Raw genomic sequence first — 27,997 nt, 5'->3', positions numbered from 1 at the left:
AGGAGTGACCAGGTTGCCTTCTTGTGCAGAAAGAGGCATCTGTGAAGTTCCACGTGCTGCTGACGTCCTATGAGTTGATCACCATTGACATGGCCATCTTGGGCTCTATTGACTGGGCCTGCCTCATCGTGGATGAAGCCCATCGGCTCAAGAACAATCAGTCTAAGGTGAGGGGGGGTGGGAGGTATGGCCTCCAGTTTTAGTGTTCTAGTACTGCCTACTCATTAAGGGGAGACCTAGGAGGACAGGAAAGGTAGAAGGGCTCTCTGCCTTCCTTCCTCACTCGTGATAGATGACCCTTGGAGGCCAGGCCTTGAAAGTAAGATGGAGGGCTTCCCTGGCGGTCCAGTGGTTAAGAGTCCACGCTTCCATTACAAGGGGCACGGGTTCAGTCCCTGGTCAGGGAACTGGGATCCCGCATGCCGCACGGTGCGGCCAAAAATAAAGAAAAAAGAGTTAGTAACGGGAAAGAAGATAAAGGAAAAAAAAAAAAGGTGGGGATGGGGGCGTAACTGCTGGGCGGCAAAGCAGAAGTCTGTGGACATGTGCTGGAGCCCTCTTCTTACTGAATTCCACTTCTCTCCTGCCTCACCAGTTCTTCCGGGTCTTAAACGGTTACTCGCTCCAGCACAAGCTGTTGCTGACAGGAACTCCATTACAGAACAACCTGGAAGAGTTGTTTCACCTGCTCAACTTCCTCACCCCTGAGAGGTTCCAGTGAGTGTGTGCTTATCCACAGTCGGCTCCGCGTTCTTCCAGTTCTTCCTTTTGCCCGTTTCCTATGTCACTCTCCTTTCTTCCTTCCCCCCCTCCAACAACCTTTTCCTTTCTCTTTCTGAAGCAACTTGGAAGGCTTCTTGGAGGAGTTTGCTGACATTGCCAAGGAGGACCAGATTAAAAAGCTGCACGACATGCTGGGGCCTCACATGTTGCGGCGGCTCAAAGCTGACGTGTTCAAGAACATGCCTTCCAAGACAGAACTGATTGTGCGTGTGGAGTTGAGCCCTATGCAGAAGTGAGTCTGAAGGGACAGAAGCACTGGCTCCGTTTTGCAGACACACTTAGACACCTGCCAGTCTGCACAGTGTTTCCTTCTCCATACTCTGCCGCAAGGCGTGTGGTGACAGGAGGCAGCGAGGGCTAAAGAAACCTGTTGCCAGGTTGCTGGGGCCCAGAGTTCTTTGTTTTCTTTTTTTAACACCTTTACTGGAGTGTAACTGCTTTACAGTGTTGCGGCCGAGCTCTTACTGAGTTAACCCTTACCTTGTTTAAAATGATGGTGGCGGCGCTTCTTAGGTTTCCTCGGTCCCAAAGGGAGATATGTTGGAAAGAAGATCCCAGACCCTGGGACTGCATTATGAGTCACACAAAGGCTCTTGAGCATGGCTTACCTTGCTGTCTTGCCCACATAGGAAATACTACAAGTACATCCTCACTCGAAACTTTGAAGCGCTCAATGCTCGAGGTGGCGGCAACCAGGTCTCTTTGCTAAACGTCGTGATGGATCTTAAAAAGTGCTGCAACCACCCGTATCTTTTCCCCGTGGCTGCCATGGTACGTTGTGCCACCTCTTGTCCCTCCCTGGGCGGGAACTGCTCCATTTGGGGTTTCTTTCCATATTTTTTTCTTTTTTGCTTATTTCCTCAGGAAGCCCCTAAGATGCCTAATGGCATGTATGATGGCAGTGCCCTAATCAGAGCATCTGGGAAGTTATTGCTGCTTCAGAAGATGCTCAAGAACCTTAAGGAGGGTGGGCACCGTGTACTCATCTTCTCCCAGGTATTGTGTGGGAGCTTTTGTGGGTAGCAGTGGACAGCTCAGTGACGTAGGGGAGGAATTGTCATCTGATTAATCCCATAATTAAAGTATGCTCATTTTCCAGATGACCAAGATGCTGGACCTGCTAGAGGATTTCTTGGAACACGAAGGTTATAAATATGAACGTATTGATGGTGGAATCACTGGGAACATGCGTCAGGAGGCCATTGACCGCTTCAATGGTGAGAGGGAAGGAGTGGCTTCGGTCCTGGCATCCTCACTCACGGCTCTGGACCGATCACTTGTTCTTCTTGAGCATCTGCTTTTCTGTGTAGAGGTTTAGGGTCTTTTGTCAATTGACGTGGAAGAGTACTGTTGAATGTCTTGATTGGAAGGATGTTTGGATTATTGCTAGGAGATTGTTTATTCCCTTTGGAGTCTTTGTTCTTTCTGCTAAAAAGAAGGACACTTTATTTAACCCTCCGCATTGCATCTTGAGGCCCAGGAGGGACCAGGACTTACCAAACCCAGATAGCAAGTTAGTGGCAGGCTTGTCTCAGTAGCCACTACCACCTCCTCTTCTTTTTTTTTACTTTTTAATTCGAAATAACTGTGAACTTAAAGTTCAAAAAATAATACAGAGAGTTGGTGTATACACTTCACCCAGCTTTTCTTTTTTTTTTTTTTTTTTCACCCAGCTTTTCTTAATAATGACTTATATAACCTCAGTACAATGATCAAACCCAGGGAATTAACACTGGTGTCATACTACTACCTAAGCTGTAGACTTGAATTGAATGTCACCACTGTTCCTGTGTCAGGATCCAGTCCCAGATCCCACGTTGAGTGTAGTTGTTGTTTCTCTTCCAGTTCTTCATTCTTTCCTTTCCTTTCACGACGTTGATACCTTTGATGACGACTGGTTAGCTCTTTTGTAGAACGTCTCTGTTTTTTGTTTTTTTTTTTTTTGGCGGTACGCGGGCCTCTCACTGTTGGGGCCTCTCCCGTTGCAGAGCACAGGCTCCGGACGCGCAGGCTCAGTGGCCATGGCTCACGGGCCCAGCCGCTCCGCGGCATGTGGGATCTTCCCGGACCGGGGCACGAACCCGTGTCCCCTGCATCGGCAGGCGGACTCCCAACCACTGTGCCACCAGGGAAGCCCTAGAACGTCTCTGCTTTGATATTTTCTCATGCTGAGATTGACACTAGACATTTTGGACAGGAATCCCAGAGAAGCGATGCTGTGTCCTTTTCAGTGCATCATTCCCAGGGAGGACATGATGTTGATAATGTTCCATTGCTGGTGTTAACCTTGATCACTTGGTTAAGGTGGTGTCTGTTGAATTCCTCCCATGTAAAGTTACTCTTTTTTTTTTTCATTGTGATTAATAAATATCTTGAGGGAGATACTTTAGACTGTGGTGACATCCTGTTTCTCCTTAAACCTTCACACTGATTTCAGTATCCATTGGTGGACCTTGCTTATGAGTATTACTTATTAATATTATTAGTTTTGTGTTTGCCTAATGAGGTGGGTGTTTTAATTCAAATATAGTCGGTTTACAATGTTGTGTTAATTTCTGCTGTACAGCAAAGTGATTCAGTTATGCATATATATACGTTCTTTTTAAAATATACATTCTTTTTCATGTTCTTTTCCATTATGGTTTATCACAGGATACTGAATACAGCTCCCTGTGCTATGCAGTAGGACCTTGTTGTTCATCCATTCTATATACAATAGTTTGCATCTCCTAATGAGGTTTAATAGTTCTGATATTCCTTAAACATTTATTAACTGGAATTCCAGAGACACCTCTAATGGTGTTTTTGGTTCCTCTCTTAGCACCAGGTGCTCAGCAGTTCTGCTTCTTGCTTTCCACTCGAGCTGGGGGCCTTGGAATCAATCTGGCCACTGCTGACACAGTTATTATCTATGACTCTGACTGGAACCCCCATAATGACATCCAGGTGAGCAGAGGTAGCAGCCTTGGTCTACAGTGACTTTTTGGAAATGCATAGTGTTCTCTGTGAGGGCTCCACCATCTGGGATTAGTTGTTTCAGGGGGAAACAATAGATTGTTTTCAAATGTCTTTTACCTTATTGTAAGCCTGAGAGTTTGGGTTAGCTATGGTCCTATTTTGGGTAACATGATAGAGGGTGGTATCTTGGGGTAGGGGTGCAAAGGGAAGTTTTGTGTGAGGGCAAGCTGCAGCTCCTGCCTTATGCTGGATTTAACTTATTATGTGGAAGTCAGGGCAAGAGTAGAAGTAAGGAAATATGATTACTTCAGTTTTTGCCTCCGTTTTGTGCACAACTCCAGGCCTTTAGCAGAGCTCACCGTATTGGGCAGAATAAGAAGGTGATGATCTATCGGTTTGTGACCCGTGCGTCAGTAGAAGAGCGCATCACGCAGGTGGCAAAGAAGAAGATGATGCTGACGCATCTAGTTGTTCGGCCTGGGCTGGGCTCCAAGACTGGATCCATGTCCAAACAGGAGCTTGATGACATCCTCAAGTTTGGCACTGAGGAGCTATTCAAGGACGAAGCCACAGATGGAGGTGAGCTAGGCAGGAGCTTGTTTTGGTGTGGGGCTTGGCTTCTCTAAAGAGTATCTTTGATACCTAGGGTCCTGAGACTCAGACCTAGGGTCCTCTGGGACTTGCTTTTTCCACTGCAGCTGCTGAAGTTAACTGGGGGTATGGACCCCTGATTCTTTATAGGAGGAGACAACAAAGAGGGAGAAGACAGCAGTGTTATCCACTATGATGATAAGGCCATTGAACGACTGCTGGACCGGAACCAGGATGAGACAGAAGATACGGAATTGCAGGGCATGAATGAATATTTGAGCTCATTCAAAGTGGCCCAGTATGTGGTGCGAGAAGAGGAAATGGGGGTGAGTATGAGTCCGAAGCAATGCTGTGCTTGGTGATTGGTCCAGAAATTGGAGTTGAGACCACGATGGTATCTGAGATGAGAGGAAACCATCTGTAGGCAAATTAGTACATTGCTGAATTGATACACCTCTTCCTTTGAAGAAAAATTCTGTAACATATGAGCAAATCACATTCTCATCTTTGACGTGGCTGTCCGGCCACTTTTCACACTCAGAACACTTGTATTAGCTCTTCTTTTTTTTTTTCTAATAACTTTTATTTTTATTTTTGGCTGCGTTGGGTCTTGCTGCGTGCCGGCTTTCTCTAGTTGCAGCCAGCAGGGGCTATTCTTCGTTGCGGTGCACGGGCATCTCATTGCGGTGGCTTCTCTTGTTGCGGAGCATGGGCTCTAGGCGTGCGGGCTTCAGCAGTTGTGGCTCGCGGGCTCTAGAGCGCAGGCTCAGTAGTTGTGGCGCACGGGCTTAGTTGCTCCGCAGCATGTGGGATCTTCCCAGACCAGGGCTTGAACCCGTGTCCCCTGCATTGGCAGGTGGATTCTTAACCACTGCGCCACCAGGGAAGCCCTGTATTAGCTCTTCTTTATCAGAATCTCATCTTATTTTCTCTTATGTATTTTATTAGCCCTATAAATAAATTTTGGATTGCTATCTCAAGTCTCTCCGGAGAAAAGGTAGGAGATACGATACATACTTAGCATATCCCCTGTGCTTTTTAAAACTTTAGAATTGTTTTCCCTTTTTGTTTTCTTGTGTACTCTTGGTCTTTTTTTTAGTAGAAAACAAAACATACTCAGTTTTAAATGCTTGGCCTCTGTAATGAAGTTTTTCCTCCTAATGATATCTAGGGTATAAAATGAAAAAACAATCGCTTTCGCTTCTGGTCCTCTCTTAGCCGCCCAGGTCAGGGTTCTTCGAATTGGCATCAGTTTCTGCTGGTCCTTGCCATCTTTTCTCATCCTTCCAATTCAGAACCATCCCCCTTGTTGTATTTTTCTTTTCCTTTTTTTTATTTTTCTGACACATATTATCTTTGTTCTTGAAAGTGATTCTGCTAACTTCAGTTGGGTGTAACTGTGGCTGAAAAGTCTGACAGGTCTACAGACCAGTAGTATTCAGCCAGAACTGCCCTTCTGTCAGGGTGGTGACCGCATATGGGAGTGACTGACTGGGGCAGAACGTGCTGAGTGGTTGTAAGGGAGGGGTGGTACTCTCCCTCCCACTGATGACCTCTCCTGATGACTACACAGGTATACAGACAGCCCTCTCATTAGTGGCTGAGGCTGCTATTTACTTTATAATTTTTTTTTTTTGCGGTACGCGGGCCTCTCACTGTCGTGGCCTCTCCCGTTGCGGAGCACAGACTCCGGACGCGCAGGCTCAGCGGCCATGGCTCACGGGCCCAGCCGCTCCGCGGCATGTGGGATCTTCCCGGACCGGGGCACGAACCCGTGTCCCCTGCATCGGCAGGCGGACTCTCAACCACTGCGCCACCTGGGAAGCCCCTACTTTATAATAATTTTAAATGTTATTTTATTTTATTTTTTTTGAATTTTATTTTATTTAACTTTTATACAGCAGGTTCTTAATAGTTATCTATTTTATACACATCAGTGTATACATGTTAGTCCCATCGCCGTATTCATTCCCCCACTGCCCCCACCCCCCACCGCTTTCCCCGCTTGGTGTCCATACGTTTGTTCTCTACATCTGTGTCTCTATTTCTGCCCTGCAAACTGGTTCATCTGTACCATTTTTCTAGGTTCCACATATATGCGTTAATATACAATATTTGTTTTTCTCTTTCTGACTTACTTCACTCTGTATGACAGTCTCTAGATCTATCCACGTCTCTACAAAAGATCCAGTTTCGTTCCTTTTTGTGGCTGAGTAATAGTCCATTGTATGTATGTACCACATCTTCTTTATCCATTCCTCTGTCAATGGGCATTTAGGTTGCTTCCATGTCCTGGTTATTGTAAATAGTGCTGCAGTGAACATTGGGGTGCATGTGTCTTTTTGAATTATGGTTTTCTCTGGGTATATGCCCAGTACTGGGATTGCTGGGTCATATGGTAATTCTATTTTTAGTTTTCTAAGGAATCTCCATACTGTTCTCCATAGCGGCTGTATCAATTTACATACCCACCAACAGTGCAGGAGGGTTCCCTTTTCTCCACACCCTCTCCAGCATTTATTTGTTGTTCGTAGATTTTCTGATGATGCCCATTCTAACTGGTGTGAGGTGATACCTCACTGTAGTTTTGATTTGCATTTCTCTAATAATCAGTGATGTTGAGCAGCTTTTCATGTGCCCCTTGGCCATCTGTATGTCTTCTTTGGAGAAATGTCTATTTAGGTCTTCTGCCCATTTTTGGATTGGGTTGTTGGTTTTTTAATATTGAGCTGCATGAGCTGTTTATATGTTTTGGAAATTAATCCTTTGTCGATTGATTCGTTTGCAAATATTTTCTCCCATTCTGAGGGCTGTCTTTTCATCTTGTTTGTAGTTTCCTTTGCTTTGCAAAAGCTTTTAAGTTTCATTAGGTCCCGTTAAACTTTATTTTTTGAATAGATGGTGTAGCCCTCCATATCTGTGGTTCCTCCACATCTGCAGATTCAACTGACCATGGACCATGTAATACCGTAGTATTTACTATTGAGAAATATCTGCATATAAATGGATTCATGCAGTTCAAACCTGTGTTGTTCAAGGGTCAACTGTAATTCACCTAGTTCAAAATTCAAAAGCTACAGAAGTATCTCTTTCCCACTCCAGTCCTTTGGCTACCTAGCTCCCTCCCTGGGGATAAGTGATATTTATTTTATAAATTATTTTATGTGCACACAAATTACATATATATGTATATATACATACACATGTATATACACACGAACGCCTTTTTTCCTTTTCCTTTTAAGGAAAGTAGTTGTTGTTTTTTTTAATTGAAGTATATTTGATTTACAATGTTGTGTTAATTTCTGCTGTACAGCAAAGTGACTCAGTTATACATATATATATATTCTCTTATTTTATATATACTCTTTTCCACTATGGCAGTTCCCTGTGCTATACAGTAGGACCTGTTGTTTATCCATTCTCTATATAAAAGCTTACATCTGCTAACCCCAGCCTCCCACTCCATCCCTCCCCCAACCCCCTCCCCCTTGGCAACCACCAGTCTGTTCTCTACGTCCGTGATTCTGTTTCTCTCTCTGTCCGTGATTCTGTTTCTGTTACATAGATTCATTTGTGTCCTATTTTAGATTCCACATATAAGTGATATCATATAATATTTGTCTTTCTCTTTCTTACTTCACTTAGTATGATAATCTCTACTTGCATCCATGTTGCTGCATAAGGAAAGTAGTTTCTTATACATGACATTCTGTACCTTATTTTTATCCACCTAATAAATCTTGGAAGATTTCGTCCAAATCAGTACCCAAAGAGCTTTCCCCCCTCCCCACCCCTTTATTCGCTGCATAATATGTCCTTGTTTGGAAGTACCATAATTTATTTACTTTAAAAAATTGAGATATAATTGACATATGCCATTATATTAGTTTCAGGTGTACAACATAATGATTTGATATTTGTATATTTTGTGAAATGGTCACCTCGATAAGTTTAGTTAATATCTGTCACCATACATATACATTTTTTTTTCCTATGAGAACTTTTGAGGGCTGCTCTTTTAGCAACTTTCAAATATGCAGTATGGTATTAACTATAGTTACTATGCTAAACATAAAGTCACCATGACTTATTTATTTTATAACTGGAAGTTTATACCTTTTGACTCTCTTCACCCTTTTCACCCCCCATAATTTATTCAAGTTCCATAATGATGGATGTTTAGGTTGTTTCTAGTATTATGCTGTTAGCAGCAGCTTAATTCTAATGTAAGGGATTTGGAATTCGTCGTCCTGAACGATCTGAAAAAAAGGTAAGACTTTCAAAGGAGCATAAACATTATTGGGATATAAGAGGATATATATAATTTTTTTTCACAGTTGGTAAACTTTTATGAAGTTTATGCAGAACAGAAAGGGCTTATGGCCCTTCTACTTCATCTCCTGGGAAAATCTTCTGCAGTATTTCAGAAGCTTCTCCATTCTACCTTGCTAAGGCTGTAACCTCACTTTTCTTCATTTTACTGTCTCGCAACTGTATATGCATCAGTAAAAGGAGTTAAAAGAAAACATACTGTCTCTTCATTCTTCTCTTGTGATAACAACTCCATCCTATATTTTTCTTTAGTTATTTTGACTGCTAATCTAAACATAACCACGAGGAACCAACCATGTCTTGTCAATTAAATTTCTTTTAAGCTCTTAGGTCCAAGCAGGCTCACCAAGTATTTCAGAGTCCAGTCATAAGAAGGAGCTATAGCAGAAAGGGGACTATGAGGACCAGGGGTAGCTGGTGGTGCCGACTTCAGCACCCCTGAGTCCTGGCCCTCCCTCTGTCCCAGGAGGAAGAGGAGGTAGAACGGGAAATCATAAAACAGGAAGAAAGTGTGGATCCTGACTACTGGGAGAAATTGCTGCGGCACCATTATGAGCAGCAGCAAGAAGATCTGGCCCGCAATCTGGGCAAAGGAAAAAGAATCCGTAAACAGGTCAACTACAATGATGGCTCCCAGGAGGACCGAGGTGTGTGTGGCCGGCCCCGCCCCCAACCCATGGGCCGTTCCACTAGAGCAGTGGGCCCCGCTCATCTGCCCTCTCTCCCTCCAGATTGGCAGGACGACCAGTCCGACAACCAGTCCGATTATTCAGTGGCCTCAGAGGAAGGTGATGAAGACTTTGATGAACGTTCAGAAGGTGAGGGCTATGCCTTTCTGCTGGATTTTTAAAATACTGCCTTGTCTAACATCCCTATCGGTGTCGCTCACGCATCCTTTTCTTCTCGCAGCTCCCCGCAGGCCCAGTCGCAAGGGCCTGCGGAATGATAAAGATAAGCCATTGCCTCCTCTGTTGGCCCGTGTTGGTGGGAATATTGAAGTAAGTACCGTTCCGTTCTAGGGAAGGCTGGGTGAGTGCTGCTGTCGGGTCTTTGGTGGAGTAAGGTCTACTCCTCTTCTCACCTAGGTTCCTTCTGCCCCCAGGTTCTTGGCTTTAATGCCCGTCAGCGCAAAGCCTTTCTGAATGCGATCATGCGGTACGGGATGCCGCCTCAGGACGCTTTCACCACCCAGTGGCTTGTGAGAGACCTGCGAGGCAAGTCAGAGAAGGAGTTCAAGTGAGTTGAGGGCTGGGGATGACTGATGTAGAGCAAGGGCTCTTAGTCTCTGGTCACTCCACAGTGCTAGTGCAGGCTGTGCAGGACATCGGCTGTCTCCTCTGCTGACGTTGGCAAGGGAAGCTGTTAGTAATAGGGTTCCTTGTACTCCTCGCTTCCCTGGAAGAGGACCTGGGACATGGTGTGGGGTCTGGAGACCAGCTTTCAGCACGATGGTGGGCTTTACCTCAGATGGAGCCATAGTTGATGCCTGGCTGCGGGTGGGAAAGAATCTGATCTAGGAGTTGGCATGATTGCTGTTTGACCCATCTCTCTATTTGTTTGCTACAGGGCTTACGTCTCTCTTTTTATGCGGCATTTATGTGAGCCGGGAGCAGACGGGGCCGAGACATTTGCTGATGGTGTACCCCGAGAAGGCCTGTCTCGCCAGCACGTCCTTACTAGGATTGGTGTCATGTCCTTGATTCGCAAGAAGGTGAGCCCTGAACCTCCCTCCATCGTTCAGGGGTTTCTAGGGGAAACTGGAGAGCCAGCAGGAAAGGAACCTAGATGGAATTGGGTCTTCAGCATCTTGTCCCATTGCTGCAGGTTCAGGAGTTTGAACATGTTAATGGGCGCTGGAGCATGCCGGAACTTGCGGAAGTAGAGGAAAACAAGAAAATGTCACAGCCAGGGTCACCTTCCCCAAAGACTCCCACACCCTCCACTCCAGGGGACACACAACCCAATACTCCTGCACCTGCCCCACCTGCTGGTAAGTCTGCCTGGACTGTTGTTTTCTATCCTTTTCTTCTCGTCCTGGCCTTTGCTTTTTCTGTTTCCCTGTACTCAGTTCTAACAGGGGAATCTGGCAGGACACACAGCAAACTCCCTCTCAGTTTAGGAGGGCTGTCCTAAGAATAGGGCTGGCTCTTAAAGGCACGAGAGGACAGTTAAGATGAGACAAACTGAGAAGGTGTGACCTTCTCTCTGATCTGGGACCTTCTTCCTAATGAATGTCTATTATTGGTGTGCAGAGGATGGGATAAAAATAGAGGAAAATAGCCTCAAAGAAGAAGACAGTGCAGAAGGAGAAAAGGAAGTGAAATCTGCAGCCCCTGAAGCCACTGTTGAGGTAAGAGATGGGGGTGACTGGATGCCACACCAAAGGCAGGTGGATAAGCCTGTTCTTCCTCTTGGGTGCTGGCCTGTCTGCTTCAGCTTCTTTCTTCTTTCCTTTGAAGTGTACACAGCCCCCTGCCCCTGCCTCAGAGGATGAAAAAGTCCTTGTTGAGCCTCCCGAGGGAGAGGAGAAAGTGGAAAAGGCAGAGGTCAAGGAGAGAACAGAGGAACCAATGGAGACAGATCCCAAAGGTATGTACATTTTCACACACTACAGATCCCTGTGAACCACAGTTGCCCTTGGGCTTGCAGCCCGGCTGGAGGGAAGTCCAGAGGAAGTGACACACTGAAGAATCTTGTACCCTTGATTTTAAACTGTGGGCTTTTTCTCTCTCAAGACATCGTTTATGACTTTCATCACGATTTAGGTTCAGGATATAGTGTAGAACAGAGAATACACTTCCTTAGACAGGCTCTCAGTGCCATCTGTTCTCCCAGGTATTGCTGATGTGGAGAAGGTGGAGGAGAAGTCAGCAGTCGATCTGATTCCCATTGTGGTGGAGGACAAAGGTGGGTGTTTGGAGAAGCTGACTGTGCTTTTAAAAGGACTCTAAAGCTGAAAGGAAGGACTTTATCTCTTGGACACCCCTCCACCCCCAGGTTCCCCCATCCATACCCATATAATCATTTTATCCCAAGCTAAAAGACTCCACCTCTCCCCACATGTGGCTGTCAGTGGGCCAGTGGCACCTGTTCCTGGGTTTAAGAACACTTCTGTGGAGAAAGGGTGGAGGTGGATGGGTATCTTGTAGCGTATGGTGCTATGTACGGGTAAGGGCTATGGTGCTGGCTTCTGTCTGGAGCTGACATTTTTCTTCTGCATGTCCTGTAGAGGAGAAGAAAGAAGAAGAAGAGAAAAAAGAGGTGATGCTTCAGAATGGAGAGACCCCCAAGGACCTGAATGATGAGAAGCAGAAGAAAAATATTAAACAGCGTTTCATGTTCAACATTGCAGATGGCGGTTTTACTGGTATGAAAAAGAGGGGCCCACTGGGGTTAGATGGATTCGAGGTGAAACCAGGGTTCTTGTCAGAAACCAGGGTACAGAGACTTTACCTCTCCTAGAGAGAATGCCAGGCTGACTGCACACTCCTCTGGGGTCCATGTTAGAAAGCCAGAGGCATATTAAGTTGGTATCTGGGAATCAGGAATAAATAGCTTTTTGGATTCTCACAGATGTTCGCCTTTCTTTTTCTCCCCAACCTTCCCTAAATTCCTCTTCAGAGTTGCACTCCCTCTGGCAGAATGAGGAGCGGGCAGCCACAGTCACCAAGAAGACTTATGAGATCTGGCACCGACGGCATGACTACTGGCTCCTGGCTGGCATCATAAAGTATCCTTTGCCTGAGTTGGGGCTGAGCTCCTTAGTGAAGGTTTCTGAGGGTCCACAGTTTGAAGTTCTTAATTTCCTTGTTTCGTTTTTCCTGAGCAATTAATTTTCCAATAGCCATGGCTATGCCCGGTGGCAGGACATCCAGAATGACCCACGCTATGCTATCCTCAATGAGCCTTTCAAGGGTGAAATGAACCGTGGCAATTTCTTAGAGATCAAGAATAAGTTTCTAGCCCGAAGGTTCAAGGTGAGCAGGACGAGGAGGAATACAGCGTTGACGTGGCAGCCTTTAAAGTGCAGAAGGGACTAAAGGAGGGAGTCTGCTCATTCAGCCACGTTGATTATTGTGTTCTCCTGTGCACTTCGCTTTGTATTCTGTGAAAGGCTTTGCTCCCAAGTATCTTCAATATTAGAGATCAACACATACAGACCTGAAGGTTAACCAGTTGGTTAAGGGCTGAAGATGACTGTGCCTGATGCATGACACAGACCAGTGCAGTGGGTGTGCTGGGGGAACACGGTAGGCTGGAGTGTTCAGGAAAGATACAGAGGTGGGACTGAATTGGATCTCTGAGGAGGCAGGGCTGCCAGTGGGCTGGTGGTACTTTTTTCTGGGTCTGTGTGGATGAAGGGTGGGGTAGACGCAAAGGTGTAGAGCTCCATTTTCAGAATCACTAGGGCTGATACGCCCAGGACTGAAGGGGAGTTTTCCTCAGGAATTCAGCAAATGCATATTAAGGGCACCTTGTGTGCAGACCATCATAATGGGATACCATGGAGATGAGACACGTGGATCTTAACGCTGAGTATAATTGGGGGAATAAGAAATGTACACTAATAAACCTTCCAATATCATGTGCTAGGGAATGGGTGGGCCAGGGACAGGCCTGGTGCCTGTTCTCAAGGAGCTCTCAGTTTAACGTAGAGGCAGATGTGTGGTCAAATGAATGTCATTCTGTGTGTTGCGAGGGAGACTGCTAAATCCTTAAGATCTTAAGTTCTCCAGAGGGAATGTGGGGAGTGGGGAGAGCTCACAAATGCTCCAGGGAGAAGATGGCATTGGAATGAAGTTTTGGTGAATGTAATAGAGATTGCCGGATGGAAACGGAAGGCCCTTTGATCCAAAGAATTAGGTTAGGCAAAGACAGAGCCTGTAGAGCTTATGGTGTTTGGAAACAGCAAATAGTCCAGGTGGGGTGTAGAAGACACTTGGGTTGGTGATGGTGGGAGGTACGTTGGAGAGAGAAGTAAGGCTGGAGGTCGGTAGGTAGGTTTTTGGCACCAGATAAGAGAGTTTGGACTTTACCTTATAGTTCATGGGCAGCCATGGAGGGTTTGTGAAGGGTTTTGATACAACCAAGGGAAACTGAAACAGAACATTCATGAGATTACAGAACTATCATATAGTCATGAGGTAGTAAGGGCTCGTCTGTGATGCTGGTTGTGGAAAATGAGAAGGATAAGATAAAGGGAACGAGGGACCTCCCTGGCGGTCCAGTGGTTAAGACTGCACTCCCAGTGCAGGGGGCCCGGGTTTGATCCCTGGTCAGGGAACTAGATCCCCCGTGCCACAACTAAGATCCAGCGTGCTGCAACTAAGACCCGGTGCAGCCAAATAAATACTAAAAAAATTTTAAAAAAAAGATAAAGGGAATGAAACACCAAGGAATTTACAGGATTTACTGATTTACTGTAGGGGTCAGCAAACTTTTTCTATTAAGGGGCCAGAGTAATTCAAGCTTTGTGAGACACTGACACTCAGCTCTGTCATAGTGGGCAAGCAGCCATAGGTGATAAGTATGAATATGTTCCAGTAAAACTTTATTTATCGACACTAAACTTTGAACTTCCTATAATTTTTATGAAGCTTTATAAACTATTATTTTGATTTTTTTTCAACAATTTAAAAATGAAGAACCCATTCTTAGCTCTTGGGCCATCCAAAAACAGGCAGTGGCCCAGATTCGGCCCACAGGCCATAGTTTGCTGACCCCTGAGTTACTTTATTGAATTTGAGATACAAAGGAGTGAGACTCCAAAAATAACTGAAGTTTTGAGTCTGAGTCACTGAGAAAGTTAAATTACTATTGGCAGATCAGGGAAGTGAGGAGAGGGAGCAGTTTGTAGAAAAAAGTTAAGTTCAATTTTAGACAAGTCATTTGGTGTTTTTCACAAGTAAATATCCTCCCAGTACTCCCACCACCGTTAAACAAGTGGGATCAAAGTGATCAACCACGCACGAGTGGGATCAGAACAATCAGTGCTTGAGATGCATGTTTGAAAAGCACCAACTCATTTGCATAGAGGTACTGGCTGATGCCAGGAGGGGAGAGAGCGCTTGGGAGAATGCTGATCCTGGAGAAAGCTCATAGTTTGGGGCAAGAGGGAGGGGAGTTGGTGAAGGAGACAGGGTGGTATACAGATTGAAAGGAGGTGCTTGGTCTGTTTGGGGATAAGTTAGGCCTGAATGGAGCCAGGTCTTCTGGAAGAAACAACAGTCCATTCTCATACTGTCCTTTTTCCTGACCCCTAGTGGATTCATTCTTTTTAAGAACCAGTGGATACTTGAGTAAAATAAGTCTCGTAAGTCATGAATCAACATTCTGTCCCTTGAAATGTATTTCAAAGGCCGTTTTACACAGCTCCATCAGGTGACATGTGCAAGTGTTCGTTGCATTATGATTTTTGGTGGTGGAGCCTGGAGGCAACCTAGATGTTTGACATTGGAGTGTGGGTAGGTAAAATGTGGATTCACATCACCGAGCATTAAGAAACAGTTGGCAGCAACAAAATACACGTTTTGTAACATAAATGGACCTTTAAAAAAGGTATGTAGTGGGGAAATGAAAAAGCATTTTATAATGTACAGAAAAACATTCTGTAAATGAGAAATGTGCACATGAAACAATACTGTCTTCAAGAAAACCCACAAAAAGACACACAGTAGGTATATTAGAAGGGTTGCCTATTGAGGAAGGAAAGGAATGGGAGTGAGATATAGAGATGAAAGAAAAGAAACAACAGGAATAATTTTAGAGAGTAAAACAACTTGATAGGGTAGATGGACTGCCATGCAACCATTAAGTCATCTGTATTCTGTAATAACCTAAACGGGAAAAGAATTTGAAAAAGAATGGGGGAAAAAAAGTCATCTTTTATAAAGAGCAGCTAATAACAAGGGAAGAGCCTTACTATGTAACTCTGAGTTGATACAATATAAATACGTATATAGAATCTTAATTTTGTAAAAAACGTAACAGAAAACCTCAAAATGTTAACAGTAGCTCTCGGAGGTGCAATTGTGATTTTAATTCTTTATACATTCTGTATTTTCTAAATTGAGGATTTATCATTTTTGTATAAGAGTGAATCAATAAAGGGTAAAGAGCTTTAAAAACACAGACCTTCAAAGTGGGGTGAAAAAGGCAATGGAATGTTGAACTGGCCAGGTGTGGGTTCTGAGAGGCCCACGAGAAATGAGCAGAGTGAGGGTCAGTCCAGCTGTCATCTCCTGTTGCTCTCTTGTCCAGCTCTTAGAACAAGCCCTGGTGATTGAGGAGCAGCTGCGTCGGGCGGCTTACCTGAACATGTCAGAGGACCCCTCTCACCCTTCCATGGCCCTGAACACCCGCTTTGCTGAGGTGGAGTGTTTGGCAGAGAGTCATCAGCACCTGTCCAAGGAGTCGATGGCGGGAAACAAGCCAGCAAATGCGGTCCTGCACAAAGGTAGCCAGTGGCTCCCCTGCCTCCTGTGGACTTGGCCTCCTTCCTCCTCTGCCCCTCCCCGACACACACCTACTTCTCAGGTCTGAGCCTTTTTTGGAGCCCCTTTCTTTGTCTGGGAGCTTAGGGTGTGCTGGGGATCCTTGCGTTCCTTCTTAGGAAGCTAACATCTTAGAGACGGTCAAGGACAGTAGTTCTTTGCTTTTTAACTCTTGAATGTATTCCAGTTCTTGGAGGTGGAAAGCAAAGCAGAATAATATAGTGTGATCTGGGATAGTTTAGAGGTAACAAGGTGATTTAAGATCTTGTCAAATTCTAGACTGCTTTCAACATTCTGTTTTTAATTAAAGTTAAGACATTGTAAGGGGGATGGAGGGTGAAATGAGGAAAAGAAAGCTGTTATAAAGGAAGAGGGAGACAGCTCCAAAGGTGCAGAGGAAAGATAGTGAGAAGAGGAAACAATAGGAATAGCTATTGAAGAAGTGGAGGAAATAGAGACAATAGGGATCAAGGGACAGTTGGCTTTAGAAAGCACAGAATCATGGACAATTGGAACTGGAATATGAGGGACAGGAATTTGAGTGTGGTGGAGCCAGGTCAGGTGACTCAGTGACAAAAGACAGTACTCCGGCACATCAGTCACTTGGTCATTGAGAAGTAATGGGTGTGTGTGGGGGGTCCACTTAATGGGAAAGATGGACCTCGGTCTTGACTACCATGGCTCACCGCCTCTTTTTCTTGCCCCTGCAGTTCTGAAACAGCTAGAAGAACTGCTGAGTGACATGAAAGCCGATGTGACTCGACTCCCAGCTACTATTGCCCGAATTCCCCCAGTTGCTGTGAGGCTACAGATGTCAGAGCGTAATATTCTCAGTCGCCTGGCAAACCGGGCACCTGAACCACCTCCACAGCAGGTATAGGACCATTTTCGTCTGGCCAGCTCTTCCAACAGAGCCATTCTAGAACTTTAACTCTGCTGTCTGTCCCTAGCTTTACATACTGGGCAGGTGGGGCTGGCTTACCAGTGAGTTCCCTTGGGATCAGGTGGGTTCCTGGAGTCTGGAATTCTGACTCCCTTGGCTTTCTCTTCCTATAGGTAGCCCAGCAGCAGTGAAGATCCAGATTGATGATACCACCTCCACCGCTGAGCAGTGACCTTCCTCACTTTCCCTTGCCCAGCTTCTCCCCTGGGGGCCTGAGAGACCCTCTCCTTCCTTCTGCCCCATCTTCCAAGTTGTAGAGGAACAGCCCCGCTGAGCACTGGGGGAGGGGAGGGAGTGAGGGGCAGTGGTGCCCTTCCTGCTGGAGAGACATGCAGCAGTAGCGCCGGCGCCATCTGCGGGGAGCTGGCGGGCTGGCCTTCCGGGCCCTGGCTTCTCCCCACTGTAACGTCTGTTACACACAAACTGTTGCGGGTTCCCAACAGGCTTGAAGAAAATGATCAGAATTTCTTCCTCCTTTTGGTTTTATTTTGTTGGTTTATTTTGTGTTTTTTCTCCTTTTTTGGGGGGTATTCACAGTGGGCCGGGCCCCTGGGTGAGACACAGCTACCTCTGTTGGCATCTTTTTAATACCAGGAACCCAGCGGCTCCAGCCCCTGAGTGGCTAGAATTAAATAAAGTGGAAAAAAAAAAAAAAAAAAAGAACCAAAAGCATAAAAAACCACAGCAAATTTCTTGACGAAAATTGAAAATAAAATTTTCCTTGTATTTTAGTGCTCTCGTTCAGTGTGGGTGTAGGTGCAGGTGGATGAATGTTTCTGTATGGGAGCTTTGGGACGTGTGTTTGGAGACGAAGGGTTTCCTTGTGGCCTGAGATTTCACGAAAGAGCCGAGTTCCCACTGTGCACGTGCTGTGTGCTGACAAGCCCACCTGTGCACAGCGGGGCCACCGGAGCCGCCGGGTTCACAGCCCACACCGCGGCCTCCTGGATCCGCGAGGGTGCGGAAGCAGACTTCTCCGGGCTGTGGACGTCGCGCGTATAAAATGAAGGGGTCTTCCTCGCAGAGTTGGGAAAACAAAACCAACGAAGGGCTGGAAGAGTTTTAACAGCTAAGCACCACCTTGCTGTCTATTTGAAGAAAGGCTGAAGTCGGTTTTTCTGTTAACTTGCGTGAATGAAGTCAGGACGCGAGATGCCTTCCTCCCGACCTCCAAGACGGGAACCTGGGCAGAGAGGACCGTTATCTGAGGGGGAGCGCGGGGTCTGGGGTCAAGGAAGAGGGTTTCCGCGTCGCAGGCGTGGGGTCCCCCGATCTTGAGGCGACGTCGGGCGGAGGAGGGCCCGGCTCTGGCGCCTCCGTTCGAGGGGAAGGGGCTGCTTTCGGGTACAGTATTTCCGACAAATCTGCAGTGAGGCGAAAGGCCCATGCCCGGAGGGGAGGGCGGGGAAGCCGAAAACGCCTTGGGTGCACCACCTTCTCCGGCCGGGGGGAAAGCAGAGCGGTCCGCCCGAGAATCGTGCCCGGCCGCACGACCCCCCAGCCCCGCGCGGGCCGGGTAAGCAAACGTTCCGGCTTCCGCGGCGGACCGGAAGACCGGAAGAGGCGGGGCCTCGGCAGGCACGCAGGGCGCCTGCGTAAGACGTTTTCGTGGTGCGGCGTCGGAGCGCTTGTCCTGGGCCGCACGTGGAGCTCCGCGCCTGCTTCCGAATCCCGTCTCGGGGCTGGATTGGCTTCCAGGTGAGCCGAGGCTTCGGGCGCGTCTGGAGGAATTTGGGGAAGGAAGGGTGAGGCGCTGGCCTGGACTGGGGCGTGGGGAGGGTGGGGGTACGCGGTACCTAGGGCGTGGGACCCAGGGCCCGGGGCTCAGCGTGGAGTGGAGGTTTGGCCAGGCCTCGAGGGGCTGTTGAGTCGAGGTTCTGGTGGAGGCGATACCCTCTCCCGCTCCATTTCGCTTCGTCTGCGTTCTGCCTTTCCTTTACAATACGCGCTCTTCTACTGTCTCCCGTTTTGTTTTCCCCAGTACCATGGGGCGTAAATTGGACCCTACGAAGAAGGAGAAGCGCGGGCCGGGCCGAAAGGCCCGGAAACAGAAAGGTGCCGAGACCGAACTTGCCAAATTCTTGCCTGCAGGTAGGGGTCTGGCGTGCTCCCTCTCCCGATTCTCCAGCTTTTGCGCTATTCTTTTATCTGTAGCGCAACCCTTCCGTTTTTTTAGTCATTTTGTGTGTTCGTTTTCTGTTCAAGCGGAATTTTCTTTTAGTGAGTTACTAGGAAATAAGTAGGAATGAAGTACTCTCATTAGCGTTTAGAACTTAGGGAAGATGCGACTGGGACACAAGTACTCATGCAAGGAGAGGTGTGGTTTAACACTGCGGGAGTTCAGAGGAAGGGGGATCCCACGGAGTTAGAGAGTTTGAGAAGATTTTGTTTGAAAAGATTTTGTGAAGCAGTTGGGTTTTGAAAAATGGGTGACATTTTAGCAAGTGGAAGTTGGAAGGGGATAGTCCAGTCACTGTGAACTGCATTGTTGAGGGCATGGAGATGGGAAAGCACAGATCTGGTTCCTGCATGGTTAGTAGTCTACTGCATGGAAGACTGGGTGGGAGGGAAGAGTGGGCAAGCAGTTTGTGTTGAACATCATATAAAAGATGCAGTTTACTGAGGTGTTGGCAAATGCTAAACACTATACCGAAGCCTTTGGACACATTGTATCCTCTCATTCTCAGTGTCCTGTGAGAGAGACCCTGCTAAGGAAATGGGTGCTGAAAGGTTAACCTGTAAATAGTTATTAAATGACAGAGCTGAGATTTAAATTTTCTGTTTCTTGGAGAATATACGAACAGCAGCAGTTGTAAAGGTAATATCTATCGTGGTTGGTAACTGATGAGTTGAGAGTAAAAGAAAGGGGAGAAGAAAGTTTTGAATCTGTGTTACCAGAATGATGATGATGCTGTTAGTTGAAATCAGTCTGGAGGGAGGCCCTGTTTGGATTTGGCTGGTGAACAGCCAGGTGGAAATCATCTCCTCTACATCTCTTATCCAGCTCCCGGTAGAGCACAGTGGAGTGAGTTATCATCTACTGCCTCTAAGTAGTGTTCTAATTCTCTCCCCTTTTATTTCCTTTCCCGTTGCTTTTTCATTTCCCCTGTAACCTCCTGTTCTGCCTGTTTAAAAAAAAATTTTTTTTAAACAGGTGGTGATGAAAATTTCAAGAGGTTGTCCAGTCGTGCCCGAAAGAGGTGAGTGTGCATGTCTAGACTTACGTTACCCAGGTTAAACTGGTCCCACTCATCTTTAGGCACTGCTCCCATGTGATCATGCTGATGGAAAGAGCTGTTGGGGACTGTCAGGTTTCCCTGCACTGGGAAGTGGCAGAGCCTAGAGGCGTGTTCCATTTCCTCACTCCTTTTATGTTTTCAGGGCAGCCAGGAGGAGGTTGGGCTCTGCTGAAGCCCCTGAGATGAATAAGTCCCCTGGGGCCAAACCATTGCCTGGAAAGCTATCAGGTCAGTGGACATAGGAGCTGGGTGCCACATGAGGAGTCCTCTGGGTCCTGGGTAGGGAGGGGCTTGTTGAGTATTTCTGAAGTGAAAGGAACAGCCAGAGGACGTTCTTGGGGGTAGAAAGTACAGAGGCTCCATCAGTGTGTGGCTGCCATCAGTCCAGGATTCTTCAAACCCTCTGGGATCTCTGCAGGAGCTGTCCAGGCACCCAGTAAGAAGGGAGCCCCGTCCTTATTTAACAGTGCTCGAGGCAAGAAGCGCCCAGCACCAACCCACAGCAGTAACGAGGAAGAAGAGGAGGAAGACTCTGAAGAGGGTGGTGTGGCGAACCAGGGGGACCTCTGGGGCTCCGAGGACAGTGACGCTGATATGGTAGATGACTATGGAGCTGACTCCAGCTCAGAGGACGAAGATGAGGATGACGGTGCAGAGGTGAGCTTTATCTCTCTGGGTCTTCAGAAAGCTGTCCTTGCCTTTTAGAGTCTTTCCAGATCCTTGAGACTATCTCTCGGTGACAAGGATAAGCCTGAGTGGAGAAAAGGGATTTTAGTGTTCCATCACTTTTCGTAGCACCTTACCTCCTCTCAGCGCATGTGCAAGTTTAAAAGAGCCGCAGGATAGAGCACTTTAAAATATAACGATGCTCAGTGCTGGTGAGGACGTGGTAAGGCGGACACTTGTATGGCCCCACTGCTGGGACTTGAAATGCACACTTTTTTTTTTTTTTTTTTTTTAAAGCATTTGGTATCTGAGAACCTTAAAAAGGTTTTTCCTTTTCACTTAGTAATTCCACCTTAGGAAGGTGATCCAGAATGTAGACAGAGGTTTACTTGCCGAAGTATAAGAAGTTATCATGTATTATACAGTTTAAGTATGTGAGTGTGTTACTAGGAAAATTCAAGCATAATCGAGTCGTATGGAATAAAAAGGAAGTTCCCTCTTTCGCCCCTCTCCCCCAACTCCCCTTCTCTCTGCAGAGCTACTGTTTTGCGATTTCCAGGCACCATGTGGACCATAATGCCCAAACTCTGGAAACTTCCAAAATGCCTAATAGGCTTAAGTGAACTGTGGTTCATTCGTATGCTAAATTAACGTTTGGCCATTACGTCTGTGAAAATGCTTGTGATCTGTGAATGAGAAAAGGCGAGAAACAGACTCGAAAATGAATCATGATTTTAACTGTGTGAAAAAGTGTGTGTGTGTGTGTGTGTGTGTGTGTGTGTGTCCGTCCGTCCGTCCCGCTCTTTCAATCCATCATTTCACTTCAGTAACGGTAGATATTTTGCCAATCTTATATTCACTTCTTCAGGGTCTAAATTTCTTTCTGGGAGCAAGAGTTATGTTTGTATTTAGGAAAAAAACAGAGGTAGGAAGTATTTCGTGGGCTGGTGGAAGGGCAAGCTTTGCATCACCAGCCTCTTGTCTCTTTATTCAGTTGCTGCCCATTGAAAGGGCTGCTCGGAAGCAGAAGGCCCAGGAGGCTGTTGCTGGGTGAGTTTTGGAAACAGGGTGGAGAGTAGGCAGTGGCTGGGATGAAGGAAAATGTGACGAAGGAGGCGGTGTCTGCTTTGATCTGTGAACCACTCTGTTCTTGGACCTGTTTATAGGGGCCACTGGAGTGAGGAGGAGACCTACGAAGAGGAGGAAGAGGAGAAAGTGTCCCCTGAGTCAGACCCCAAAGAGGATGATGAGATGGAAGGGGACCTGCAGATCAACGCGAACGAGGAGGAGACTTTTGTGCTGCCCCCTGCTGGGGAGATGGAGCAGGATATCCTTCTGGGGCAGGGGGAGCCGGAGGGGGATGCTGGGGAGAAGGCATTTCCAGGCCCCAGGAAACCAGTTCCTTAACAGGTCCACATGCCCAGGTTCCAGACTTACAGCGAGTTCACAAGCGCATCCAAGACATAGTGGGAGTGCTGCGCGATTTTGGGACTCAGCGGGAGGAAGGTCGGTCTCGTTCTGAATACCTGCAGCGGCTTCGGAAGGATCTGGCCACTTACTACTCCTATGGAGACTTCCTCCTTGGCAAGCTTATGGACCTCTTCCCTCTGTCTGAGGTACCGACTTGCCATTCTGATGCCCTTCATGCTTTTCTTTCCTCACTCTCTCTTCTCTTACACTGTGTAAGAAGGCAGCCAGCCCCCTTGCTCTCTGCTTTTCTGGCTGCGCTCCTAGGCCAGCCTGACCTGCTCCCTGCCATGCTCTGTCCCAGCTGGTGGAGTTTTTGGAAGCCAATGAGGTGCCTCGGCCCATCACCCTCAGGACCAATACCTTGAAGACCCGGCGCCGGGACCTCGCTCAGGTGAGGGGTGGGCCCTGAGGTTTGCTTGTCTCAGGGAGGCACTGAATCCCAGAGACACCCGCCCCCCACCCCCGTCCCACCCCACTGGGCGTGGGGGGTCTTAGTACCTAGGCATTTCTTGGTACAGGCATGGTCCCAGGAGGCAGACCTAGGCCTGGTGTCACGCTGGGTCTGTCTGGCAGGGCTGAGGACCTCTGTCGATTGGGGAGCTCGTCCCTTCAGCCTCTGCTCCCTGTGACAGGGCTGAGACATCCGCATCACGATGAAAGTGCCGCCTCACAGAGAAGTGGGAGGGGGTTGTCTGCCTCGTAGATGATTGAGAAGCTGGTGAGGCTGTGATCCCTATCCCCAGGAAAAGACGTGACACACACACACAAGCAGTGTTTTAAGCTCCTGGTTTCCAGGGGTTCAGGGGCCCCAGGTTAAAACCCTGGTGCCAGAGGCAGTGGTGTGGCCTTGTGTGTTGTCTGTCTCCTGGTGTCTGTCTTCTGTTATCTCTCCTGGAAGGTAACTCGATAGTTATCTTTAACGTTGCTATAACCAATAACGCTAAGTTTTAGGATGGCAAGGGGGCTGAGGCTCTTGGAAAGTCGGGGTCCATTTCCAGGAGATGAAAGAACAGGAGCTGGCAGCGTGCTCCATTGGGATGGAATTCAGACCTTGAGTTAGAACCTGAGGCTAAGGAAGAGGAGACCACGGGACGGGATGGGACAGACTGTTCCGTGCGCCTGTGATGATTGTGTCCTGACTAAGCTCCAGGGGTCGTGGTGCCACGGGCCTCCTGCCAGGACCAGGGTGTCACGTTTCCAGTCCCCTACTGGGTGTAGTAGCTTCCGCGGTTTTAACACTTTCATCCATCTTATTTTCAGGCGCTGATCAATCGTGGGGTTAACCTGGATCCCCTGGGCAAGTGGTCGAAGACTGGACTGGTGGTATATGATTCTTCGGTGCCCATTGGTAAGTGTTCCCCGCCCCGGAGCCCTTCCGCCCCTGCCCTCGTCCCAGCATGTCACAGGCGGGTCCTCATCCACAGGTGCCACTCCCGAGTACCTGGCTGGGCACTACATGCTGCAGGGGGCCTCCAGCATGTTGCCCGTCATGGCCTTGGCACCCCAGGAACATGAGCGGATCCTGGACATGTGTTGTGCCCCTGGAGGAAAGACCAGCTACATAGGTATGAGAAGGGCCGGCGGGGCTAGGCTTCGGCTGGCTCTCTGCTTATGAAAGGAGGTGGGGTTGCACAGGCCGTCAGCAGAGTGGGCAGCAGCACAGGTTCTGGGGGCGGCCCAGCTCCAGCCCCACGAGGGCCTCTTACTGCCCACGTGACCTTGGGCACCTGTGGAACGGCGAGGTGATGGTGCTCGTGTTGGCTGTTACGTTATGCGTGGGTCCTGAGGGTTGAGGTGCGCATATGCAAGTCCCTGGCACAGTAACCGCTACGTACAATTAGTCGTAACCATTTTATTAAACTGTTATCCCTTGGAAGAAGTAACTTAGTCTGAAGGATCAGAAGGGCGTTCAGTAACAGAAAAGTCATCCTGGCGGGCTCGCTCATCACAGGGCCGGTGCGGACCGGGTAGCCGGTGGGGTTGCAGCTTATTTGGGGAAGGGGTGAGACTTCACAGGCAGAGTCTTGGGCTAGAGGGTGGCCGGCAGGTGTGGAGGCACAGGAGCTGCCGGTGAGCACTGTGCCCTCCTCCCTTCAGCCCAGCTCATGAAGAACACAGGTGTGATCCTCGCCAATGACGCCAACGCCGAGCGGCTCAGGAGCGTCGTGGGCAACCTGCACCGGCTGGGAGTCACCAACACCGTCATCAGCCACTATGACGGGCGCCAGTTTCCCAAGGTGGGGCTCCCCGCTGTGTGTCTCTCCTGGGGCGTCTCACCTGCTCCCTTCCCGACCTCAGGATATTGAGACCTGCCCTTAGGAAATAATCGGTATGGTTCAGGTTGCCGAAAACATCCACTTAGCCTACCTTTTTCCCCAGGTGGTGGGGGGCTTTGACCGAGTCCTGCTGGATGCCCCCTGCAGTGGCACCGGTATCATCTCCAAGGACCCAGCAGTGAAGACGAACAAGGTGCAGGGGTTGGGGGACCCGCTGAAAAGTCTCGGGGAAGGGGGCCTGGCGAAGCGGAGTGGGAGGTGGGCAGTCAGCAGCTCACGTCTCCTGAGGCTACCTTTAGAAAGTCCAGCGCTGTGGGTCTCTCCGTCCTGGGACAGGATGAGAAGGACATCTTGCGCTGCGCTCACCTTCAGAAGGAGCTGCTCCTGAGCGCTATCGACTCTGTCAGCGCCACCTCCAAGACGGGGGGCTACCTCGTCTACTGCACCTGCTCCATCATGGTGAGGCCTGTCGTGGGGCGAGAGGGGGCAGGGCTGGCGCCGGCGCCCCCCAGCACCCCCTCGGCTCCAGCTCCGCTTTCCCTTCCGTCTCTGTCTCCCCCACACGTCAGGTGGAAGAGAACGAGTGGGTGGTAGACTACGCCCTGAGAAAAAGGAACGTGCGGCTGGTGCCCACGGGCCTGGACTTCGGCCAGGAGGGCTTCACCCGCTTCCGGGAAAGGCGCTTCCACCCTACCCTGCGCTCCACCCGCCGCTTCTACCCTCACACCCACAACGTGGACGGTTTCTTTATTGCCAAGTTCAAGAAATTCTCCAATTCTATCCCCCAGTCCCAAACAGGTAAGCAGTGTGCTCTTCGTACCTCTCCTCTCCACCTTTGCTCTTTCTACCATAGCTTCAGGAGGCTTTCTGGTGTGACTGCGGGGAAGGGCGGATCTCGGCCTCCCTCTCCTGGCCTTTGCACGCTTGGGTGAGAGACCCCTTTCATCCCAGCTAGTTAGTTGTTCCCAAGCCTGGGCCCCATTCGGTGCGTTACGGGGTTCACGTGGGTGGGGTCTTTCCCTTGATCCTGCCAAATGGCTGCAGTTGGTCGGCACTAAACGCATTCCCAGTGCGAGTGTGGTTTCTTGGCCGAGGGTTGCCTTACTGGTAATAGACCTCTGCCAGTCCAGCCTTGTCAGCATTGGGTTGGCACGCGACTCCTCAGAACTGTCCGTTCTCTGAGCCCATCACACTAATTGCAGATCGTTTCCTCAGCCATCTTGAGGAGTCTGGCCTTGATCTCAAGGGGAAGGGTGGGGTTTTCTGAAACAAGCCTGAGGGCTCTGCCTGCTGGGATGCCACCCTGAGCTGAGTTGGAAGAGGGAGAGGCGGGCTTCTCTGGACACAAACAACATGACTTATTGAGTTGATTTTTTTTCCTCTTCATAAACAATGCCTCTTAACAAAAGTCACATCTGAATGTTAACAGAACAAAAACCTCTTTAAGGAGTAGCAAAATTTCTTGCGTTTTCTTTGCTGTAACTGTGGATACATATTTAATATGTCTTCGCTAATGAAGACTAGCTTTTTCTAGTTGCTCTGTGTGCATTCTTATTTTCCTGCCTCTCGTCAAACTCTGCATGAAAAAAATATCTTTTCTGATTAAAAGAAAAGCCCAGTGCTTCAGGTTTTTTCAGGGTTCGCCTCCTCCTTAGAGTGTCTTGTTACCTGCTGGCCTCAAGGGGGCACAGCTTCCTCTGAAAACCTTTAGGCCCAAGGATGGGGATGGGTAGTGATGCCTTCTCTTTAATACAGGGTTCAAATATGACTTGCGTAAAGACCAGGTGATATTAAGTAATATGAAGCCAGGTAATCTGCTCTTAGGCACCGTCCCAATTGTGTGGAACACTTGGCCAAGAGATAGTACCCCGGCAGTTTCCTTATTTTAATACCTCTACCTACCTCCTCCACTAATGATCAAGACCCAGTGATGAGGCCTGTTTTCTCAAACCATCTGTTTAATTTTAACCTCAGGAAATTCTGTGATATCCACCCTTACAAACCTAGACTTGCCCCACCTGAAAGGGCAGGTGACCCCCCAGCCTGAGAGCAGCAGGCAGCCTGCCAAGAAGGCCAGAGTGGCTGGTCAAGCAAAGCAGCGGCTGCAGAAACGGAAACATCCCAAGAAGGCTTCCTTCCAGAAGCAGAATGGTGTCTCCAGAGGGACAGACTCAGAAGTGTCCACTGTGTGTTCTGTCACAAAGGCCCAAGCTTCCTCTAAGCTGCAGGGTAGCAGTCAGCCAGCTGAAAAAGCAGCAGGGGTCAGGGAACCAAAGGTAGCCGGGAAGCTACAGCAGCAGTCACCCGAACTGCAGTCCTCCAAGAAAGCTGCCTTCCGGAAGCGGCACGCTCCTCCTAAGGGCACCTGCACGGAAACACCTGCTGTGCCGTCCCTCTCCAAGACGCAGGCCACTCTCAAGCCTGAGGACCGTGGTCAGCCCCTGGGGAACACCACAGGGGCTGAGGAGGTTAAACAGCGGGTGCCAGAGCAGCCTCTCAAGAAAGCTGCCTTCCAGAAACAGAATGGTACCCCCAAGGGACCTAAGACTCCAGTCATGTCCCCCCACCGGGGGGGTCACAGCCGGCCCCCACCAGCAAAGAGGAGAAAATCTCTGTCCAGAGGCGGCCGCCAGCCCCTGCTGTCTCCGATGGATGGTTGAACTATACTGGGGTGGCTCATTGCCATTGTTACTGGGTTGGAACTCTTACCTCTGTGAGGATGGCTTCCCCACTGGGGATGTGAAATTTAATACACATTTTACAATCTCTGGCTGCTGTGTGTTTTTTTGAGGGGACTAGGTACTGGCTTTGCTGCTTGAAGGGTAGAGGTGGGAAGGTGGGACGGGGAACCCCTGAAGAGAGCGGACAGTGTGGTATACTGAGAAATAAGGTCAGTTCCCAGGGACCCAGGGAAGGAGAGTCATGGAGTCAGAGCCTGGGTGTTTGGATTCAGGGGAGAGGAGGGCAATTGGGGTGTAGGGAAGGTGAATTTCGTGCCACCAGAACCATGGAGTACTGGAGGACCTGGGTTTTATGTCCTGCCACGCTGGCTGGATTCTGGGCATGGGTCGGGGTCCGGTCGGCTCAGGGCTCAACCTCAGACCCGGAAAGGTCGGTCCAGGTGCCAGCTTCCGAATGAGCCTTTCATTGGCCTCCTCCCTGGCCTCCTCCGCCCCGCTGACCTCTGCCCCTTCCGCCGAGCCGTCTGATTGGCTGCCCCTCGTCCCCCTGGCGCCTCATTGG

General features: G+C 48.6%; 2 protein-coding genes across 10 annotated transcripts in view; both read left to right on the top strand.

Moving 5' to 3' along the window:
* CHD4 (chromodomain helicase DNA binding protein 4) overlaps positions 1 to 17,829 on the top strand; it is a 30,017-nt gene extending 12,188 nt beyond the window's left edge. For 4 of the 9 annotated variants that reach the window (XM_082849299.1, XM_082849295.1, XM_082849297.1 and 1 more), the window contains exons 17-40: positions 30 to 167; positions 596 to 717; positions 842 to 1,015; positions 1,413 to 1,554; positions 1,648 to 1,779; positions 1,883 to 2,000; positions 3,605 to 3,729; positions 4,083 to 4,320; positions 4,483 to 4,658; positions 9,134 to 9,314; positions 9,399 to 9,485; positions 9,577 to 9,665; positions 9,770 to 9,903; positions 10,234 to 10,378; positions 10,492 to 10,657; positions 10,920 to 11,017; positions 11,127 to 11,256; positions 11,503 to 11,574; positions 11,897 to 12,034; positions 12,289 to 12,397; positions 12,512 to 12,644; positions 15,928 to 16,123; positions 16,871 to 17,034; positions 17,217 to 17,829. In XM_082849299.1, the coding sequence (XP_082705425.1) occupies positions 30 to 167; positions 596 to 717; positions 842 to 1,015; positions 1,413 to 1,554; positions 1,648 to 1,779; positions 1,883 to 2,000; positions 3,605 to 3,729; positions 4,083 to 4,320; positions 4,483 to 4,658; positions 9,134 to 9,314; positions 9,399 to 9,485; positions 9,577 to 9,665; positions 9,770 to 9,903; positions 10,234 to 10,378; positions 10,492 to 10,657; positions 10,920 to 11,017; positions 11,127 to 11,256; positions 11,503 to 11,574; positions 11,897 to 12,034; positions 12,289 to 12,397; positions 12,512 to 12,644; positions 15,928 to 16,123; positions 16,871 to 17,034; positions 17,217 to 17,234 (3,225 nt within the window). In that variant the 3' untranslated portion in view covers positions 17,235 to 17,829. Of the gene's footprint in view, positions 1 to 29; positions 168 to 595; positions 718 to 841; positions 1,016 to 1,412; positions 1,555 to 1,647; positions 1,780 to 1,882; positions 2,001 to 3,604; positions 3,730 to 4,082; positions 4,321 to 4,482; positions 4,659 to 9,133; positions 9,486 to 9,576; positions 9,666 to 9,769; positions 9,904 to 10,233; positions 10,379 to 10,491; positions 10,658 to 10,919; positions 11,018 to 11,126; positions 11,257 to 11,502; positions 11,575 to 11,896; positions 12,035 to 12,288; positions 12,398 to 12,511; positions 12,645 to 15,927; positions 16,124 to 16,870; positions 17,035 to 17,216 lie in introns of all 9 variants that reach the window. The other 5 variants (XM_082849296.1, XM_082849298.1, XM_082849294.1 and 2 more) reach the window with 2 other exon arrangements.
* An 888-nt stretch (positions 17,830 to 18,717) lies between these two features.
* NOP2 (NOP2 nucleolar protein) lies at positions 18,718 to 27,518 on the top strand. Its single transcript, XM_082849361.1, has 16 exons — positions 18,718 to 18,801; positions 19,085 to 19,194; positions 20,258 to 20,303; positions 20,485 to 20,570; positions 20,731 to 20,999; positions 22,003 to 22,058; positions 22,175 to 22,335; positions 22,419 to 22,624; positions 22,780 to 22,869; positions 23,739 to 23,826; positions 23,903 to 24,043; positions 24,576 to 24,715; positions 24,858 to 24,947; positions 25,091 to 25,213; positions 25,324 to 25,552; positions 26,729 to 27,518. Exons 2-16 carry the CDS (start codon positions 19,089 to 19,091, stop codon positions 27,412 to 27,414), a joined length of 2,517 nt encoding a protein of 838 aa, XP_082705487.1. The 5' UTR covers positions 18,718 to 18,801; positions 19,085 to 19,088; the 3' UTR covers positions 27,415 to 27,518.
* The last annotated feature ends 479 nt before the right edge of the window (positions 27,519 to 27,997 follow it).

Source organism: Leucopleurus acutus (assembly GCF_964270905.1).
Source record: "Leucopleurus acutus genome assembly, chromosome: 11".
NCBI classification, from domain to species: Eukaryota; Metazoa; Chordata; class Mammalia; order Artiodactyla; family Delphinidae; genus Leucopleurus; species Leucopleurus acutus.
Note: the sequence above shows the minus strand (reverse complement) of the source record. Positions and strands in the feature narration are given on the sequence as shown.

What these genes read in the sequence shown, in the direction of transcription:
- NOP2 (XM_082849361.1), top strand. Translation starts at nt 19,089, where the DNA reads ATGGGGCGTAAATTGGACCCTACGAAGAAGGAGAAGCGCGGGCCGGGC. An exon ending in ATTGCCTGGAAAGCTATCAG is followed by an intron (nt 20,571 to 20,730) that starts GTCAGTGGACAT and finishes CCATCAGTCCAG; the next exon opens with GATTCTTCAAACCCTCTGGG. An exon ending in ACTGCACCTGCTCCATCATG is followed by an intron (nt 25,214 to 25,323) that starts GTGAGGCCTGTC and finishes CCCACACGTCAG; the next exon opens with GTGGAAGAGAACGAGTGGGT.